This window comes from Physeter macrocephalus, chromosome 21 (genome assembly GCF_002837175.3).
Source record: "Physeter macrocephalus isolate SW-GA chromosome 21, ASM283717v5, whole genome shotgun sequence".
NCBI classification, from domain to species: Eukaryota; Metazoa; Chordata; class Mammalia; order Artiodactyla; family Physeteridae; genus Physeter; species Physeter macrocephalus.
In genome coordinates, this window is record NC_041234.1 from 37536605 (window position 1) to 37558344 (window position 21740).

Below are 21740 nucleotides of genomic sequence, written 5' to 3' on the forward strand. Positions count from 1 at the left end.
AAACGTTGAATATAAATCTGAGAACACATGAGGGAGGCAAGGGAGATGAAATGGCACTCACTGTCTAGTGGTGTGTATAATCCACAATATGTATAGTTTATTCAGGGATAACTGATTTATCACTTCCCAATAAATTAAACATGCCCTTAACTAATTATCTTTCAATATATATTCCTGAAAAGACTTCAATACCCAACCTCTTGTTCATGTTAATGAAATGTAATTTTTAGTTTCAACAAAAAAAATCCTTAGAGTCATTTCTGATCTTCCTTTTTCTCATAGATGTTTCATATATTCAGTGAGTCACCAAGTTATATTTGTTTCTCCAATTTAGAAACATCTCCAATCTGCCCATTTCTGCCACAACCCCAGTCCAAGGCTTCATCACAGAACCCTGAAATTATTACAATAGACTCCTAAATGATTTTCCTATCATCTCCCCTCATCAAATTCACATTGTACATGTCTACTATATTAAACTTTCTATACATTCATCATTTGACTTCTCTTCTTAAATATCTTCACTGACTCTTAACCATGTCCAGAATAAAGTCCTATCCACTGTGACTGGTTTTCTTAGCTCTTCAGATTCACTCCATATTGGCAGTCTAAGCCTAACACTTAGCACTTATCAAACATGCACCCTGCATTTGAGCTAGGTTGTCTTTCCGTGTTGTGTGGCCAATTCCATTTCAAATTCTTTCCTTGTGCTTTTTGTCCTGGCTGGAATTCACCTATTCTCTTATCTATGTAACTAAATCTAACCATCCATTAAAGCATAGCTACTGCCCCTCCTTTCCCTCCAAGCCATTAAGTTGGTGTCTGAAAACATGCTTGCTGATATTGTTTAGATGTGAAATATTTAATTCATATGTCCTCTCCAAAATTAAGAAGTAGCTCACATTTTATACCTCTTATCTACATCCCTAGTACTCTTCTACCTTGTATTTTTGTATATAGTCAGTAAATTAACTCGGAATATACAATGAGGTCCCTAGCTTAAAAATTGGTACCAAATCAAATCAGATTTGATAAATATAAAAAATTCATTTGTAATCAGTGCTTTGCTTTTAATATATAGTTGTGGTCTGACAAAGTGCTTGATAACCTGTTCTCTAAATGTGCAAAACACATTTCACTTTCTAAAAAATTGCTAAACAAATCTTTTGTTCAAAAAAGTAAATTACATAAATTTCAGCTCAGCCTTATATTTCAATTATCACTATTATGAATATTTTGAATGAGCTGCATCTAAATTAGGTTTTATTATTACCGAATCATCAAATGGATCTGTTTGATATCAGTAATTACTAAGGGATTATGGATATTCCCAAACAGGCAATTAATCAATGCTTTATCTGGAATCAAGGAATAGTCATAAATACCCTTCTCTTATTTTTCCTGGATGGGAATATGAAGTATTTAATCCAGAGAAAAATGACCTTCATATTCTATCAAGTTTCACTTCTACTACTCAAGCCTTTCAATTATGTAATACTATAATGAGACCAGGGTAAAAATGTCAAAATAAACGTATTTTAACTCATGATGAATATGTTCAACAGAGTCCCCTGGATGCAAACCTTCCTGCAAAGTATTTTGTTACTGTGTTTTCAATTGGCAAAATTTTAACAAACCAAGGACCGAAGAAGCACAAAAAGCAAATGAGATAACATTAAATCATATTCCATTTTTTAAAAAATGGCAAATTTATGCCAACACTAACAAAAATGTAACCATTATGTTTGTACTGATATTTTTGACTGTAATTTCACACTATTTTCCCCATCATGTTGGGAAAATGGTATTGAATGAGAAATCTTTTGAACAAATTGACTGAAAGAAACCATGTGGGCCCATAAATAATTACAAGATTTTTATCTTCAAGAAAAGTAAAATCTGTCCTTTGACAATTCCACAGAATAGAACAAAAGCATATTTTATGATTGTTTTTAATGAGGGACTGAAGAAACAAAATGACAGGATTTTAAAATATTTTTATGGTTATATATATTAACAGATGCTTAAGACCTGCATGTTCACCTGGGATTTCTGCATTCCTATCTGTAGGAAAAGAAGAATAACTTATTTAAGAGGACTTAACTAATGACAACACATTTCTAAAATTGGCTTAAAAATCCTTCCAAAGTGCTGAGGGAGAACTGTTAAATGGTTACAAACAATCACACTCTGACCATTTCTTTGGATTACAAATTTATGTATACTTTTTGCTTTTTCACTGAATGAGTACAACCAATTTAAAAATTAGACAGTACAGATGCATTTCAAAATGGCAAATTATAAAGTGCACTGCCAAAGTGCTATAATTGTTATCGACAAATGTATATACAAACAGTACTGGATTAGAATGTTTCACAGCAACTAATAGTGTTTACTAGCAGAACTACATGTTGAAAAATTTTAGAAGAATAGAAGAACTACATGTCTCATAAAACCTTATATAAAATATTTCCATTATTATTTGATTCATATATAAACACACTGACCTCTAAATCCTGAAAATAATTTCTTAATGCACACTCAGACTTGCAGTAAATATTGGGACTGAAAAATGGGCCATGTCCTGAATGGCTGAGAGATGGTGACCATGAAAAAGACTTACCTAATTTAAAAAAAAAGAGAGATCATGGCAAGGAATGGAGTGGACATGCTAGAGAATAGGTTGGAGAGGGAGCAGAGCTGGCAGAAGGTAAGAGACATATATTAATGTGGAATGGAACAAGTGGTTATAAACAAAAGTCATCATGAAACTCAGAAGAGTAGAATGAAAGTTGATGGGCATACACACACACACACACACACACACACACAATTAAGAGTTATTAAGAAGAGTTAGGTACATTTTAATATGTCTTATAGTTGAAATTTTGCCATAACTATCTCAAAATATTGTGAGGAACAAATATAACAGTTGTGAAAGTGCTACATAAACTGTAAAATGCTATACTCAAGTAAGACAGACTATATTTACTCAAAATGCAAAGTAAAACTCTCATTCAAACTCTGGGAGAAGGCAAACAATGAGCTCTCCAGGGCACAGGGGGGAGAAAAACCTTACTCTGGCCTATTCCCAGATTTCCTTGGAACCACAGGCTCTCCGGTCACTCTATAGGATGGCTTTGAATACAAGAGTAAAGACACTGTCCAGGTCTAATGGACAGGTTGGCAAAGTCACAGAATAGTGTGGAGAAAAATCCTTAATCGGTGGAAGAAAGAGATTCCCTTTTCTGTTTCTTAACCGGCATAAAGCATTACTGCCTGCACACGAGCATGGTGTTAAACTATGATAATTTCTTTGAGGAAGGGAATAAGAGGGGCAGGAAAAGTGTACAAATTCACTAAAACATGGCAAAATACAAAACATTTTTCCCTCCATACATAACTACTAGGATAGAAGAAGTCTAAAATGCATCAGGTATGTGTAAATCACAATGACAGCTTTACACCTAGGGAACTGAGGGTTAGTGAGAGGAAATGACTTAATAAGGCCACTTATTCAACACCACAAAGTCAGTATTTCTGAGTCTGAGTCTCATCAAATTCCTGGAACTTTCCCCAACACAGCCTTCCATCAAAAAAAAAAAAAGTCTACAAAGATAAACAGGTAAAAAGAACCAACCCAGATTTTCAGCTTTCTTCTTTTTTAAGCTCACCACAAGATTTTAGAAATATTTTAGCACTGTGTAAAATGTCCATTAAATTTTTAAAGTTAAACAAAAGTTTCATCTTCTCAGATCATTAACTCTCAATGCATTTCTCATTACATTAGGAGCACAGACAATTGTTAATCATCGTAAAAGGATTTAAAATTTTCAAGAAAGAGCACAAAATGATGAAAATAGAGCTGAAATGACCTTAGAAACAATCTATTCAAACCACCTCATTTTATAAATAAGGAAATTAAGGCTCAGATAGGATAAGTGACTTGCTCAGGGTCACACAACCTGTCAGTTCCAGACTCAAGATCAGAATTTAAATCTCCAAACTTGTAGCCCAGGGTTCTGTCCTTTTTCAAACCTATAAGAAATGACTGCATTTAAACATTTAGTCCAGAATACTCTTAAACTTGAGTGTCATCAATAAAAGTAAGCCATGTGGCAAGGAATGAATAGAGTTTAGTTCATACCAAAAATGAGCTGCCAGTCACTGTGATAAGATCTGTTTCTTTCTGAGACCCATGGTTTCCTGCTGGATTGGAGAATGCAAACTGGGTTTCTTCCTCCTGTCCAAAGAAGTCAGAGTCAGGATGTACATTCCATTCCGTTTTGGTTGGCGGCAGTAGTTCCGAGACACTGTTTTCACAAAGGGTGCTCGAAGGAGTCAGAGCATCTGTGTCTACTGTTAGCTTACTGCTGGGGGTCAAAGCTTGGGGCTCTTGACTCGAGGTTTTCATAGCCAAAGAGCTCAGAGATCCCAACGGCCCCGCACTTAGACTTGAGACATCATCCGTATCTAAGGGACTCTGCTGAAAACCAGCGGCTGTCGTTCCAAAGAAGAGTGAGGTATCCAGACTTTGAGGAAGGTCACTGGTGGCCATCAAGGCCTGAGGGTCCACCGCCTGCCCTAAGGAATTATTATTATTATTAGCAGGGAGCTTCCCTGCCAGAGTTGAGTTCACAGAAGCCACATCAATAGTCAAGATCCCAGAGTTCACCAATGCGGTGTCCAATACTGCAGCAGAACTATTACCGGGCACACCAGAGAAGAGAGACACAAGCTCTGCATCACTGAGGTCATTCTGCCCCTGGCTGGTAAGTTCACTGCTGGGCGTAAGAGAATTTGCAGCTTCTAGCTGAGCTAAGAGATCCTGGCGCAGGTTGTGCCTTTTGGCCATGTGGGTCTTCATGCTGTGCTTGGATGTGAAGAGTTTATTACAAGTGGAGACTGGGCATCGGCTTTTCCCAGTGTCCACATCCTGCAAGTGTTTCTTGGAGTGAATGTAGAGACTACTGCGAGCAGAGAACCTGGCACAGCAGCCTTCCACGGGGCACACAAAAGGCTTTGTGCCCAGGTGGGTTATGCTGTGGCCTTTCAGATGTTCGGCCCTCGTGAACGATTTCCCACAGCCTTCTACAGGACACATGAACCTCCGGTCATCGTCGTGCTTCCTTTTGTGCCTTAGGAGTTTGGACATGCTGGTGAAGTTCCAGCCGCAGCCCTCAAAGTCACAAAGGAACGGTCTCTCACCAGTGTGGCTCCGAAGGTGAATTTTCAACCTACAAGCCTTGTCGTACTGTTTGCTGCAGCCAGGAAAAGAGCAGGAAAAGAGTTCTTGTTCCCTGAAGTGGGCGCGGTTATGGGAAAACAGGGCACTCACTGTGATAAACGTCTTCTTGCAGCCCGAAAACGCGCACTGGTAGGGTCTCTCAGGCTCGAAGTGGCTGCGCTGGTGGGCGCTGAGTTTGGCCTGCGTGGGGAAGGTCTCCTCACACACCTCGCATTTGAATGAGTTCTCCTGCTCATGGCCCTTCATGTGTGCTTTGAGGTTATACACCGTGGTGAAGCTCTTGCCACAGCCCTCTGCCGGGCAGCCAAAGGGCCTCAGTTTGTCGTGTGACTGCAGGTGCCTCTTGAGCTTGTACGAGGTGGTGAAAGTCCAGCCGCAACCGCCCAGGGGGCACTTGAAGGGCCGCTGGCCCTGGCTGCTGCTGTGCGTCAGCAGGTGCACCTTCAGCTGGTGCTTCTTGGCAAAGGTTTGTCCGCACTGCGCCTCAGGACACAGGTACAGCACCACGCCCTGGCCCTGGCCTAGCGGCCCGCGGGGGCTCTCAGCAGCAACCGGGCCCTCCGACAGGAAGCCGCCGCCGCCGCCGCCGCCGCCGCCGCCGCCGCCGCCGCCGCCGCCGCCGCCGCCACCGCCGCCAGCGTGATCGGGCCTCGGCACCAACGGGCTCGGGCCCAGGCCCGGGGAGGCCGCGCGGGCCTCCTCACGCTGCAGCCCGGGCCCGCCATCTTGGGGGCCCCGGAGCAGCAGAAGGCGGCGCGCGGGGGCCTGGCCGGCCCGCGGGTCAGGACCTCCGTGGATCCGGCCGCCGCCCCCGGGGCTGCCAGCGCCGCCGCCCTGTCGCGACCCGCGAGCCTGGAGCAGCCTCGGGATTTCCATCTCCGCGTCCATGAGGCTCCGCTGGAACCAGAGTCGCGGAGGAGGCGCGACCCCGCCCCCTGCCGCGGGCCCGAACACGTTCCTGAAAGGAAAAAAAAAAAATGTGCAATGCGCAGAAACTGGCCCTATCAGATATTAAAACGTGTTTAACGCCACCGTGATTTAAATATTCTGGTACTGGGTCTCTAGAACAGAATAGAAAAGCTCAGGGGCAGAGCCTCGTATACATAAATAAGTTCCACAGTTAATATTAGTAGGAAATCAAGGAGGTCTTCCCAGATACAGGGGAAATGCTGCTGGAATGAATACCTTAGGTATCTATCTGCTAAATGCAACATAAATCGGTACCTCACTACCGATTTATGTACCAAAATAAACACACCCCCAGCCCCTCCCAGTGCTAAACATGGTGGTTAGCACTTATCCTGTATTAAACGTTGTTTACTGGATGGATGGCTGGATTCATGGATGACAGAAAATTCCTGAGAGAATACGCTATGTGTCAAGATTAAACAACCATAGTGCTAGCAATTCCTACTGAAAAGGTTGTCTTTTAAAAAAATTCCTTGGAAAGCTTCCATATCCAGAACTGTCTTGAGCAATGTCTTCAGGAAAATTTGTCGCATAGTTAAATTTTTTGTCCTGCTGGTGCAGAGACTAGAATGAGTAAGAGGTGGGGCCAAAGCAGATTAGCACCTTTCAGCCGAGAAATGCAAAGCCTGGAGGATGAAACAATTTATATTGAAATCTGGAGAACCCAACCGACTCCTGGGTTCTCCCTATAAGGTGCACAACCTAAACCAACTCTGCTTTTCCACCATTGGTTGCACCATGGTAAATTTTATGTCCAATCTCACAGCATGATGAGGACATTCCTCAGCTTACTCTAGATTCTCCAGCACATGGAGGTCTCTGGACAAGAGTACTAGTTAAATGTGATAAGGTTAAACCCTAAGTTACTGCAGTGGACTCTCCTGAGAACAAGGCACAGATGCCTTTTGCATGCCCAATAGCCCCAATGTGCCTGCTTGCATTTAAGTGTGGTGGCCTAGTCTCACTGTAATGGATTTGGCCTGTGATGCCTAATGATCTTATTAATGTTGATGATGATCCTCCAATTTGTCTGTCATCAGTGAGTTGGGAATTGATATAAATACAGGGTGAATTAATCTGGCAAGAGAAAGGTTTAGAGTGATGACTAGATTATGGGATACCTATAGTTTAAGTAATCCCTTCTTTCCCCTCTTTTAATGATAATGGACACTTGCTGATCTCTTGATTAAAAGATCAACTTTTTCATCCATAACAATTCAAACCTCATCAAAATTTCTGCATCACATATTTTTCTTTCTATTACATTTTTTGGAGGAAGCATTTTTTTCAAATCTGAGGTATAGAGGAATGCATAAAACATATCTGCCAGGTTTAGATAATTTATAAAAGCAAACACCCGTGTAACCAGGACGAAGGTCAAGAAATAGACCATTGCCAGCCTTCCAGAATACATCCACCGTATTCCTCCCAATCACAAACCATACCCTCCCCTATGGATATAGTCATTATCTTGACATTGTGATAATCATTTCAGTGCATTTTTTTTCATATGACTTTACAACTTTTGTATGCATCCCTAAACAATAGAGTTTATATGAAGTTATATCAACAGAATCATGCTGCATGCTCCCTTTCATGGCCTGCTTCTTTCACTGGGTATCATATTTATTTGAGAGACTCATCCATGTTGTTCCTAGTAGCCGTAGATCTTTTGTCTCCATTGTTGACTAGCATTCCAGTGCATGATTTTAGCGAAGTGATTATGATATGATTATATCATTCTACACTGGATGAACCCTGGGTTCATCCAGGGTTGTTTTTAGCTTTTTATTATGAACAATGGTGCAATGAACATCCTTGGGCGTTTTTCATGGGACTCATGTTGAAAAGTCTCTTGGGTATACATGCAAGAACAGAATCACTGGCCCACAGAGTATGCATATCTTCAGCTTTTCTACACGATGCCAAATTGCTTTCTATAGTGGTTGTACCAATTTACAATCCCACCAGTAACACAGAGAGTTCCTGCTCCTGCACATCTTCCTCTACACCAAGTATTGCCAGAATTTAATTTACTGTTTTTTACCACTACTATTAAGTTTGGGCACACACTCAGGTTTATGAACCTCTTGGATTTTCTCTTCTGTGAAAAGCCTGTTCATATTCAACTCTTTCACCATTTTTCTATTTTATTTTCCATCTTGTCCTTACTGATCCAATGAGTTTTTTATGTGTTTTAAATACCAGGTTATATGTGTGGCCAAAATAGTCCTTTGCTTTGTTGTTCGTATTTTCTCTTGCTTTATGCCATGCTTTGTGAACAAATCTTAATTATAACATACTTAATTATATAACATACTTAGTTATAACATAGTCAAATTTATCATTCTTTTCCTTGTGGTTAGTACTTTTCTGTTTCAAGAAACCTGTCCGTGCCCTGGGGCCATGAAAATATTCTCTATATTTCCTTCTGAAATATTTGTGGTTTTGCCTTTCACAGTTAGGTCATAATCCACCTACAAGTGATGTTTGTGTATAGTGTTGAGTAGGGTTTCATTTTTTTTTTCTTCATGTGGATATCTGATTGTCTCAGTGAACCACTTAATGAAAAGTCTGCCCTTTTACTATTGATTTGCAATGCCACATGTGTCATAAATCAAGCATCTCCCTATGTATGGGCTAGTTTGTATACTCTCTATTAAGTACCATGGCTCTATTTATCTGTCCATTTAAATACCACATATCAATATTAATTACTACAGATCTATAAACAATTCTGATCTTTGGATAAGGCCACTCAATTCTGCCTTGTTCTTCAAGAATGTCTAGGTTATTTTTGGCCTGTCTCAACTCCACTTAAATTATTAATTCATCAGAAAAGCTTCAACCAAAATCTTGTTTGAGGTTTTAATTAGGATTGCATTGAACTTCTAGATTTGACTTCTTGTCAATAATATGGAATGTTATTGAATAGATATGGTCTATCTCTCCTTTTAATAAGAACTTCCTTAATGTGTCCCAATAATACTTCATATTTTTCCTATAAGAGGACATTTTATCCTAGGTACTTCATATTTTGCAAATGCTGCCTTTGAAACTTTCATTTTGTAAATTTGTTGCTGGTAAATAGAATACAATTAGCTTCTGTATGTTGATATTTTATCCTACAAACAGCTATCTAAACTCTTTTATTGAGTCTACCAATTTGTAAATATCTGTAGAATATAGTGTACACAATCATGTCATCTGCAAACAATGCCTGTCTTACTTCTTCCTTTCCGAGCATTTTATTCCTTCTTTTTCCCCTTACTACTCTTTCTGGGTGATAGTGGACATTCTTGCTTGATGCAACTCTCAAAAGAAGGCTTTCAGTAATTCCAGGAATGATATTTGCTGTAGGTGTTGTGTTCTGTAGCAATCTGGATACAATCAGGAGATGGAAAGTACACAGTGTACAGGGGAATTTTAACATAAAGTGAAGCATAATGTTTAACATAAAGAATTATTAAACTATGACAACTGTAGAATATATAAGGTATAGGAAAACTCTATATGGTATCCTGGGCCTGAGGGAGCATACCCAAGGAAAGACAAACTTGGAATGCGGGTCCCTCCCCAAGACTGGAGGTCACACCTCATTGGAGAAGGTGTAGGAGAACCTACTTGATGGCAGAGCAGTTTGCTGGTTTGCCAGCACCAGAGCAGATCTTCAGAACCAGAGCTAGTCTACAATTGGAAGGTAAGCAGGAAGGTACCCTCTGGAGCACATCAGTGTGGACAAGCCACTGCTGTTGGCCAGCATGTAGACGTGTAGTAGGAGCAAGGGTCCTGGTGGAGTTGGAGGCCTGGAGCTAACAATGTCCTATACATAGGATCCAGAGGGCCTTGGTGTTGTAAGGGCTGCAGCCTTGGGAGAAGTACAGGAGGTAACGCTAGTGATGAGGTGGGGTGTGTCGGGAGAGCAATCAAGTAGAGGAAATCAGCAGGTAGGTGGCTGGCTTGGAGCACAGGATGTCCCTATGAAGAGGGCCTCAGAAAGCCAATGACCAGGCCACACTGGGATGGCACACTTGATAGGACAGTTGTTCTGGGTACATGCTTGGGGCCGAGCACCTATGATATCCTTACACCTACACTTCTGACAGCCAGAAGTCACAGGAGAGCCACTTCCTCCTTCAGTAACATTGTGATCACTTTGAAGGAGAGATGCTTAAAGTAATTCATCCATTATCAGAGAGAATATATTAAAGGGTGAATTTAGAACAGGGAGAACATTAACAACTGGCTTCATATCCTTTATCAGTTTAAGAGGGTCTCTTCTATTTTTACCTTGCATGAATAGTAGGTACGCTATCTATCATCATGTTGTTTCTCTGGTGAATTAATGATTAAAGCAGCAGGACTGGCCATTTCCAGAGTTTTAATAGACTGCTTACAATTCTCGTTGGACCCACGGTTCCCTGGCCTGAAATGAGTTTGGCTGCAAAACCCAGGCTCTGGCACAAAAGGGTGTCATGGGGGTAGGGCAGAGAGCCTGTGAACTCTGCATTCTAGTCCTACCCATGGCTTGTCTGCTCTACCTGCAAGGAGAGCCTTGGTGTGTGGTGAGATTGCGTCTTCCAACATGAGTGTGAATATCACATGTTCTCCTCAGGAATAGACTAGTTTACACCCGAAATGTTGCTCTACTCTCTTGGTAACTTTACCTACCAAGGTGAAGATGCTTGGATTCCATTTAAAGCCATGCTCATCAGAGCCCTGTCCATGGAGGAGAAGGGCAAAAGATTCCTGTGTTACTCTTATAAAGTGTACGTGTTTACCAGTGTTGGCAATTTGAGTGCTTTCATTGCACTTTTCTTGATTGCCTTTAGGCTCCAAAATGGACAAAAGTTGATGGGGGGAAAATGGCACATAATTTTGCCATTCTTAAGTGACAAATGATCCATTCTTTAGTGGTTAAACTGGCATCTTATACTGGGAAGGAGAGACAATTTAATTTTTTAAAAAACTTTTTCTTTCAGTGTGTCCATATTCAATAGATAGAATAAGATACCACTAAATCCAGGGGAAAAACACTTTTTAAAATAAAATTATTTTTTCTAATAATGGTTGCTCATTCTTGGAATCTTGTATTCTCTTCCTAGTACTTCCAATGTATAAAGCATATTCACTTCTCTTCAGAAGCCACACAAGACAAATTAATCCACAGCCTTCTGTTCTCACACAGGACTGGGCTAGCTTCCTACCCCCAGCACCCTGAGACCTTGAACAGGAGGACCTGAATACGAACAGCAGGTTTATCCTTTAAATGCTTGTTGGACCTGCTTTCCGGGCTCTCTTAACTGCCACCCTGACAATGATGAGACACAAATGTGAAATCTGAAACCTGCTCACTAACAAGAGGAGCAGCTCTCTAGGCCTGCCACTTGGGAAGTTGTCACCACCAGGCATCCAAGCAGGCACTCTCACTTGGTAGAAATCACTGAGAACCAGATTTTGTGGAGATACACACCTCTAGTCTGTGGTTTCTGAAGGTGGGCTGTGTAGCTGCAGCTGCTATGTCTCTCCCTGCAGGGGGAAGGTGAACTTGGGAGCTCCCCACGAGGCATAGGCTGGGAGGGACCCATCAAGGCTCACATCCTCCCACTGACAACCAGAATGACCCCACTCCTGAACCCCAGCAAAAGAGTAAAAGTCCCCCTGTTGTGTCAACCGCTCAAGGATACATTCTTATTCGCTTTGTCCCTCGCTTCAACCTGCCGTGCTATGTCTGAGAATGCAGAGCGAGAGCTGAGTTTTAGTAGTTCCTGAAAATTCACGTAGTTGTTTCTCCCTGGTTCAACTGAGAGAAGAGAGGATGGTGCCAGGGTAAACTCTGTGTTTACTCCTGGGGGCCAGCTGAGCTTTGGGTGAACTTCACAACTACTTAACCACAGAAACCTTCCCCGTGCCCTGCATCTGCTCTCAGAATATAATAGAGTTTCTGAGGATGCCCAGGCTTCCTTACATTAAGCTCCAGTTTCCCCTCAAGAATTGTATGGGTGAGAGAGTTTTCATTCACTTTCCCTTTCTTCTTACTACAAACACCCCAAACCACACTCAGGGATTTCATGGCCACTCCAAGATTTCTCCCAGGTCCCGATTCTCTGCCATCTGCAAGCTTCGCGCATTCTGACTGGTTCAGAGGAATTTGATCTCAAGAAAAGTACTCAAGGGGGCAATCCTCTCCCTAGAGAGGATGTCTCTGGGACCAGAAAATGAACCAGGGACTGGTGGCCCGAATGCTCCTCTGGAAAAATTTTCACTGTCTGCCAACAGAGGACATGGCTGAGAGGGACTGTCCTAGTTATCTGCTCAGCAGGGTACATAGAGGAACAGACCCTCTGTCTTCCTTATCTCTTGGAAGTTTAACCCTCTTCGTATACTGACGTTGGTTTAGCTACTCAGAACGATACATTCTATATTTCACTCATGATCTGGTGATGACAGGAAAAAAAAAAAGAAATCGCCATCTATCCACATTTATTTTCAACTTCTGTTCATTTCACTGTGGTCCTCAGCTCCCTCATCCCTCTTTTAGGAGTTTGTTCCCCAGGGCACCACACCACAGTTAAACATCCTCACATGGATTTGGGCTTTGGCTTTGAGTTCTCTGTGAGGTAAACTTTGGACTCAGGCTCAGCAGAGAGGGCAGGGCCTAGAATGAAAAGAGGTTCACAAGCCAGATTGTTACTTTGGTCAAAAGAAAACTTTTCCTTGCAGCCTGCTCAGCAGGAGGGTCACTGGTTTTCGCATCATTTATCCTGCACATGCAGACGTAATGTGCTTGCTTCAAAGCCCAGTGGACTCATATAGTGAATCTCCAGAGTAATGTATGACAATTTTACTGAGACTAGAGCTGCCACTAACCATCTTTGACATAATAGGGTGCAAACCTATCCTACCATATACAGGTGTACCTTGGAAGTATTGCAGGCTCTTTTCCAGACTACCACAATAAAGCAAATATTAATAAAGTGAGTCACACGAATTTGTTGGTTTCCCAGTGCTTATAAAAGTTATGTTTATGCTATACTGTAGTCTATTAAGTGTGCAATAGCATTATGCCTTAAAAAAATACACATACCTTAAATAAAAAATACTTTATTGCTAAAAATTAAAAGTTTTCTTCCTCCTCAGCATCTCCCAGGCTCTCCATGCACAGGCCGAGGATTGTTCCCAACCACTGGCTGCATTTTGCCTCAGCAAGTCTTGCACATGACTTACCTTTCCAAGAAAGAAGCACTTCCCCAAAGTCTACTCTGGGCTGGTATGTAATCTTAGAGTGAGATCTCAAGGGATGAAGAGGTATTCGGAAAAAGAACTGAGGACAGGAATTGGTTGAAATTTTCTGGTAACAGAACCCAGTTAGTGTGTTAGAGTACTTGACTTATCAAGTGATATTTGCAATAACTGCTCATAGCTTTTACATTTTCCCAACAGCAGGTTCTTAGTCCAGAGTGTTCCTTAAATATCAGACTTCTGACCCATAATTGTGCCTAGAAGTGGTTGACATCAGAATCGGACAGGCTCCTGGGCCATCAAACTGAAAAGCATGACCATACTTGAGATGCACATTAAGAATAATGAAGAAAAAAATATTGTATTTATAGTGTATATATTTATTTATATTTGTAAAATATGACTGAGAATGCAAAACAACATCACATTAGTACAAATAGAAAAAATCTTGAATATTTTGATTTATTATTCACTTTAGAGAACAGCTAATTGGCTAATAAGTTGACTAGCACTTTGCAGGCCTTAAATTTTTTGAAGGTTCTTTGACTCCAAACATGTTTTTACATTCCTTAAATTTAAAAATAATCACTAAGGGATTTGAGGAAATATGACAGGGTAGAAGGACCTTGACCTCACCTCCTTTCAAAAGAACACCAAAATCACAGCCAACTGCTGACCAACCATCAATAAAAATACTGGAACCTACCAAAAATTATCTTCTACAACCAAAGACGTAAAGAAGATACCCAATGAGATGGTAAGAGGGGTGCACTCGCAATATAATCAAATACCATACCCCCCGGGTAGGTGACCCACAAACAGGATAATAATTATATCACATAAATTCTCTCAGGCCAGTTTTGCTTCATTGCAGGACCTCCATAGGAATGGGGGAAACAGAGACTCCACTCTTGGAGGGTGCACACAAGGTCTCATGTGCCCTGGGACTCAGGGAAAATGCAGTGACTTCATAGGATTCTGGGCCAGAACTACCTACTGGTCTTGGAGGGGCTCCTGGGGAGGCAGTGGGTGGCTGTGGTTCTCTCTAGGGTCATAAAAGCTGGTAGTGGAAGTATTGGGGAGTGTTCATCTACTTGAACTCTTGCTGGAGGCAGACATCTTGCTTGGGTAATTAGCACCTAGACCTGGCCCCACCCAATAGCCTGTAAGTGCCACTGCTGGGACTCCTCAGGCCACACAACTGACAGGACAGGAACACAACCACACCCATCAGAAGACAGGCTGCCTAAGGACTTCCTGAGCCTATAGCCACCTTTAGACACACCCCTTGACAAAGCCCTGCCCACCAGAGGGCCAAGAACCAACTCCACCCACCTGTGTGCAGGCACTGGACCCTTCCACCAAGAAACCTGCACAAGCCTCCAGACACACCTCACCCACCAGGGGGCAGACACCAGAAGCACGAAAACTATGATCCAGCAGCCTGCAGAACCAAGGACACAAATGCAGGTCAGAACCTAACCTCAGGCCATCTGGTCCCTGGCCCTTGGGTGACGAGGGGGCAGTGTACTGCGGGGACACATAGGACATCCCCTATATAGGGCCATTTCACCAATGTCAAGAAACATAACTAATCTCCCACATACATAAAAATACAAATAGAAATTTAGACAAAATGAGACAGCAGATGAAGATGTTCAAGATGGAGGAGCAAGATAAAACCCCAGAAGAACAGCCAAGTGACATGGAGATAGGCAATCTACTGGAGAAACAGTCCAGAGTAATGATCATAATGATGATCCAAGAACTTGGGAAAAGAATGGATGCACAGAGAGAGAAGTTACAAGAAGTTTTCAACAAAGAGTTACAAAATATAAAGAATAAGCAAACAAAATTGATGAATACACTAACTGAAATGAAAAATACACCAGAAGGAATCAATAGCAGCATAAACGAGGCAGAAGAACAGATAAGTGAGCTGGAAGACAGAGTGGTGGAAATCACTGCCGCAAAACAGAATAAATGAAAAAAGGTAGATGAGAAATGAAAACAGATTAAGAGACCTCTGGAACAATGTCAAATGCTCCAACATTCGCATTATAGGGGTCCCAGGAAAAGAAGAGATAGAGAAAGGTCCTGAGAAAACGTATTTGAAATGATAATAAATGAAAACTTCAATAACATGGGAAAGGAAATAGTTACCCAAGTCCAGGAAGCAGAGAGAGTGCCAGGTAGGATTAACCCAATGAGTAAAATACTGAGACATATAGTAATCAAATTGACAAAAATTAAGGACAAAGAGAAAATATTAAAAGCAGCAAGGGAAAAGCAACGAATCATATACAATGGAATCTCCATAAGGTTATCAGCTAATTTTTCAGCAGTAATGCTGCAGGCCAGAGGGAGGGTGGCACAATATACTTAAAGTGATAAAAAGAAAAAACCTACAACCAAGAAGTATAGATGAATGGAAGAGGATAGAAAGCCCAGAAATATACCCACACACCTGTGGTCAATTAATCTATGACAAAGGAGGCAAGGATATACAGTGGAGAAAAGACAGTCTCTTCAATAAGTGGTACTGGGAAAACTGGACCACTACAAGTAAAAGAATGAAATTAGAACATCTTCTAACACAATACACAAAAATAAACTCAAAATGGATTAATGACCTAAATGTAAGACCAGATACTATAAAACTCCTGGAGGAAAACATAGTCAGAACACTCTTTGAAATAGACAGCTACATGTAAAAGAATGAAATTAGAACATCTTCTAACACAATACACAAAAATAAACTCAAAATGGATTAATGACCTAAATGTAAGACCAGATACTATAAAACTCCTGGAGGAAAACATAGAACACTCTTTGACATAAATCACAGTGATATCTTTTTGGATCCATCTCCTTGAGTAATGGAAATAAAAACAAAAATAAACAAATGGGACCTAATTAAACTTAAAAGCTTTTTTCACAGCAATGAAAACCATAAACAAAATGAAAAGACAACCTACAGAATGAGAGAAAATATTTGCAAAGGATGCGACTGGCAAGGGATTAATCTCCAAAATATAAAAACAGCTCATGCAGATCAATACCAAAAAAAAAAAAACTAATTAAAAAAAAATGGGCCGAAGACCTAAATAGGCATTCCTCCACAGAAGACATACATATGGCCAAGAGACAAATAAAAAGGTGTTCAATATCACTAATTATTAGACAAATGCAAATCAAAACTACAATAAGGTATCACCTCACACTGGTTAGAATGGCCATCATGAAAAATTTTACAAATAATAAATTCTGTAGAGGGTGTTCAGAAAAAGGAACCTTCCTACACTGTTGGTGGGAATGTAAATTGGTACAGCCACTATGGAGAACAGTATGTAAGTTCCTTAAAAATTCTAAAAATAGAGCTACCGTATCATCCTGCAGTCCCACTCCTGGGCATATATCCAGAGAAAACCGTAATTTGAAAAGTATCATGTGCCCCAATGTTCATTGCAGTACTACTCCATTATAGGTAAGTAGCAGATAATGGCTATATTTCCTTGCACTATACAGTGTATCCTTCTTGCTTATCAATTTTATATTATACGTTTTAGTTTATATCTGTAATCCTGTGCTCCTGATTTGTCACTCCCACCTCCACTCACCCCTTGGTTGACGACAAGTTTGTTTTCTATGTCTGTGAGTCTGTTTCTGTTTTGCATATACATTCACTTGTCTTATTTTTAAAATTCCACATGTGAGTGATACATACAGTTTTTTCTTTGCTTTGACTTATTTCAGTAAGCATAATCTCTAGCTCCATCCATGTTGCTGCAAATCGCAGAATTTCATTCTATTTTTATGGTTGAATAATATTCCATTGTGTGTGTGTGTGTGTTTGTGTGTATATATATATATATATATAGCAACAGATGTTTTGATTAAGAAATGTGGTGTATATATATATATATATATATATACCACATTATACACATATATATTTAATATATCTACCACATCATATCTATATATAATATATCTACATTTTATATATATATACATATATACACACCACATTCTTAATCCAAACATCTGTTGAAAGGCACTTGGGTTGTTTCCAGTCTTGGCTATTTTAAATAGTGCTGTTATGAACACTGGGGGTTATGTAACTTTTCAAAGTAGTGTTTTCATTTTTTCAAAGTATGTACACAGGAGTGGAATTGTTGGATCATATGGTAGTTCTATTTTTAGTCTTCTGAGGAAACTCTATACTGTTTTCCATAGTGTCTGCATCAATTTACATTACCACCAACAGTGTGCAAGTATGTTTTTTTCTCCACGTCCTCTCCAACATTTGCTATTTTTAGACATTTTGATGATAGTCATTCTGAAAGGTGTGAGATGATATCTCATTTGTTGTTTTGATTTGCATTTATCTAATCATTAGTGATAGCATCTTTTCATGCGCCTCTTAGCCATCTGTACAACTTACTGGAGAAATGTCTACTCAGGCCTTTTGCCCATTGTTTTATCATTTTTGTTTTGTTTTGTTTTGTTTTCTTTGTTTTTTACATTGAGTTGTAGGAGCTATTTGTATATTTTGGATATTAACCACTTGTTGGTCACATCATTTGCAAACACTTTCTCCTAGTCTGTAGGTTTTCTTTTTGTTTTGTCAATGGTTTCCTTTAGGGCTTCCCTGGTGGCGCAGTGGTTGCGCGTCCGCCTGCCGATGCAGGGGAACCGGGTTCGTGCCCCGGTCTGGGAGGATCCCATATGCCGCGGAGCGGCTGGTCCCGTGAGCCATGGCCGCTGAGCCTGTGCGTCCGGAGCCTGTGCTCCGCAACGAGAGAGGCCACAACAGAGGGAGGCCCGCATACCACAAAAAAAAAAAAAAAAAACACCTCAATGGTTTCCTTTGATGTAAAAAAGTTTTTAATTTTAATTAGATCTGGCATGTTTATTTTTGCTTTTGTTTCTTGGTTGGCAGTGTTTTTTTTCTTTCTTTCAGCACTTTGAATATATCACCACACTCTTGGTTTGCAAGATTTCTGCTGAGAAGTATGCTTATAGCTTATGGGGTTATCTATATGTAAACATTTTTTTCTTTCTGCTCTTACAATTCTTTTTATTTTACGCAGTTTTAGTATAGTTTGTCCTGGAAAATATTGTTTTGTGTTCAAATTTTGAGAGGACCTATTAGCTGCCTGAACTTGGATGTCCACATCTTCCCCTAGATTTAGGAAGGGCTTAGCCATTTTTTTAAAAAATAAGATTTCTGTCCCTTTCCCCCTCTCTTCTCCTTCTGGGACTCCAATAATGATTGTTCCTTTTTATGGTATCCCATAATTCACATACGTTTTCTTTACTTTTTTCATTCTCTTTTTTTCTTTATGCTCCTAAGACTGGGTAATTCCAGCGACCCATCGGCTACTTCACTAATTCTTTTCCCTCTTTGATTGAGTCATCTGTTGAAGATCTCTATTGAATTCTTCAGTCATTTTATTCTTCAACTTTAGTATTTATTTTTAATGTTTTACTATTTCTTTGTTGAACACTCATTTTGTTCATGCATTGTTTTTCTAATTTTATTAAATCGCCAGTGTTTTCTGGTAATTAACTGAATTTTTAAAAGACGATTATTATGAATTCCTTTGCTTACAGTTCATAGATCTCCATTTCTTTAAGACTTAGTCATTGGAGTTTTACTATTTTCCTTTGGTGATGTCACATTTCATTGATTATCCATGATCTGTTTGGCCCTTTGTAGATATCTGCACACTAGAGGAAGTAGGCACCTCTTCCTGTCTTTACACACTGGTTTGGCAGGCAAAGCCCTTCACTAGTAGCCTGTCCAGAAAACCTGAGAGGGCCATCTAATGGTGTCTTCAAGCAAAAATACTGCCCGTCTTTTGATGGGGAGGCCTGGTGCTTGGGCACCTGAGGATCAACCTGCTGCTTGTGTCCACAGGGTTGGGCATGTAGCTTTGGTTCACTGGAGGTGAGCCTGGCACTTGGCCTGCATTAATGAGCCTAGGACCTGGTTCTGCATGGGCAGACCTGGATCCTGAGTCTACAGAGGCCAACCAAGGGCCAGGGACCACTGGAGTGGGCCTGGCATGTGGTTCTTAAAGCTTAAAGGGCCAGTCTGTTAGTGGGTTGGGACTGGAGCCTGGTTTGGCAGGAGCAGGCCTGGAGGCTGGATCTATTGGAGTTGGTGAGCCTGGAGGCCGGAGCTACAGAAGTTAACTTGTAACCTGGGGCCTCAGGGGACAGCCTAGAGGTTGGATCTGTTGAGGCTGGTCTGATGCCATGGCATGTTGAGAACCTGGTTATTTGGGATCTAGCCTCAAGTCTGGGGCCTTGGGAGCTAGCTTAATGCTGGGGCATGATGGGAGCCTGGTTCCATGGGAACTAGTCTGGAGTCTAGGTCTGCAGGGGCCACCTTGGTACCGGAGAGCACTAGGGTCCCAGGGTTGCCTGGTACTGAGATAGGTCAAAAGATTGTGTCTGTGGTAGTCAGCCTGTTGCTGGACTCAGCTAGGAGCCTGGATTCAAGGGTTTCCACCTGGAGTCTACTGCCATAAGTGTACCTAATGGCCATGGGAGCTGACTGGAAATAGGTTGAACCAAAAACCTGGGTTCGTGAGAGCCTTCCTTGAGCCTGGTGCCATGGGAACTGCCCAGGGCTGTGAGAGCCAGCAAGCATGAGGGTGGGTCCAGAGCCTGGGGCTGTGGGAATCCACTGAGAGACTGGTCCCACAGGAGTTGCCTGGTGCCATGAGAGCCACTTGGAGCTGTAGAAGATGTCTGGGACTGCCAGAGTCAGCAGGTACCAAACTAAGCCGAGAGTCTGCATTCATAGAGCCTACCAGGAGCCTGGTGCTGCAGTAACCAGGTAGGGCCAGGGAACTGCTTAGAGCTGCTGAAGCCAGAGGGTGCTTAGGTGAGCTAGGAACCTTGTTTAACAGGAACCCACAGGGAGCTACCTAGGATTGCAGGAGTTAACAACGTGTTGTGGCAGATGGGCTCCGTCATCCATGGTGAAGCTTGGTGCTCACTTCCCTCTCTCCCATAGAGAATGTGTCTCTCTCTGCCCTGGATTGCCTGGCTTGGGGGAGGGGTAAAGGGGGACAGTGAATCTATATTTCTTACTCTCTTCTCTCTTACTCTCATCTTTTATTTTCTTATTTCTGTGCCTCACCCAGGTACTGTGATGTTTCTTGGAAGGGGGCAAAGAGAGCTAGAAATTCCTATGTCACCATTTTGCTTTAATGTGCAAATTTAAAATATTAGCCAGGTTTTGCTAAAATGATGCTGCTATCATGGTTGCCCCTCCCCAGGAATATCCATTTTCTTATTATTTGAATGGACTTCCTCAATAAGGAAGTAAATTCATGGAGCAAAATTAAGGCTTTTATACTACTGGTGAGCACTTCCTGTTGGGAACCAGTTAACCTTCCTCTGCTAGTACTGGTGATAAATACACCACAGTACCAGCTAAGGCAAGGCACTAAAAATGTACAGTCTCTCATAGGAGACTTAGATAAAGAAGGAGTACTAATTCCCACCACCTCACCTTTCAATTCCCCTATATGGCCTGTGCTAAAAGTCACCAATAATAAATGAAACCTAACTACAGACTATAGAGACTTCAGCAATGTGGTTCCCTTTGTTAGAGCACCTTTATCAGATATTGTTGCCTTAATGGATGCCATTAAAGAAACAAAAAAATTTTATTAAATCCAGGCCATCTATGGCCTCTTGAATTTGGAGTTTTAAACTTAGCTAGCATATGCTATTCTGTAAAATGTGTAGGTGGCTCAAACACACATTGTCTTCACCTTTGAGCATCAACAATACTCCTTTACCCAATTGCTTTTTAGATACTTCAATAGCCCTCCAATTGCACATGGGCTTTGTGGACAGACAAAGATAGCTGCCCTGCAATTTCACCAGAAACTAGGTTTTGGAATTATGTCAGTGACCTCCTCCTCATTAGACCTGACCAAGAATATTTCAGAGGGTATCACTAATGTGCTAGAGAGCCCTGAGATGGTATCTTAAGAATATGTAGATTATGTAAAGCTGTTCAAAATGTTGATATAGGAAGATTTTGAACTCACTGCCTCCCATGTACATACCAAATCTACAGATACACATGGAACAATTTCTTCTGAGAAAGAGCTGAAAAGTAGCTGAGCGGCTCCTTCACATGAGCAAATGATAAAAAGGCCACATTGAGATGGGTAGAGGAGGCTGGGTGTTTTCTTGCCATAAACCCCATCCCCAGTGTAGCAACCCCCAATTAGGAGGGAATTCACAA

At 41.2% G+C, this 21740-nt stretch overlaps 1 protein-coding gene across 1 annotated transcript; it reads right to left on the reverse strand.

Moving 5' to 3' along the window:
* Positions 1-1901: 1901 nt before the first annotated feature.
* Positions 1902-5789, reverse strand: LOC102994583 (zinc finger X-linked protein ZXDB). The gene has a single exon (XM_007123164.4). The coding sequence runs from the start codon at positions 5492-5494 to the stop codon at positions 4142-4144; it is 1353 nt and encodes a 450-aa protein (XP_007123226.2). The 5' UTR covers positions 5495-5789; the 3' UTR covers positions 1902-4141.
* Positions 5790-21740: the final 15951 nt, after the last annotated feature.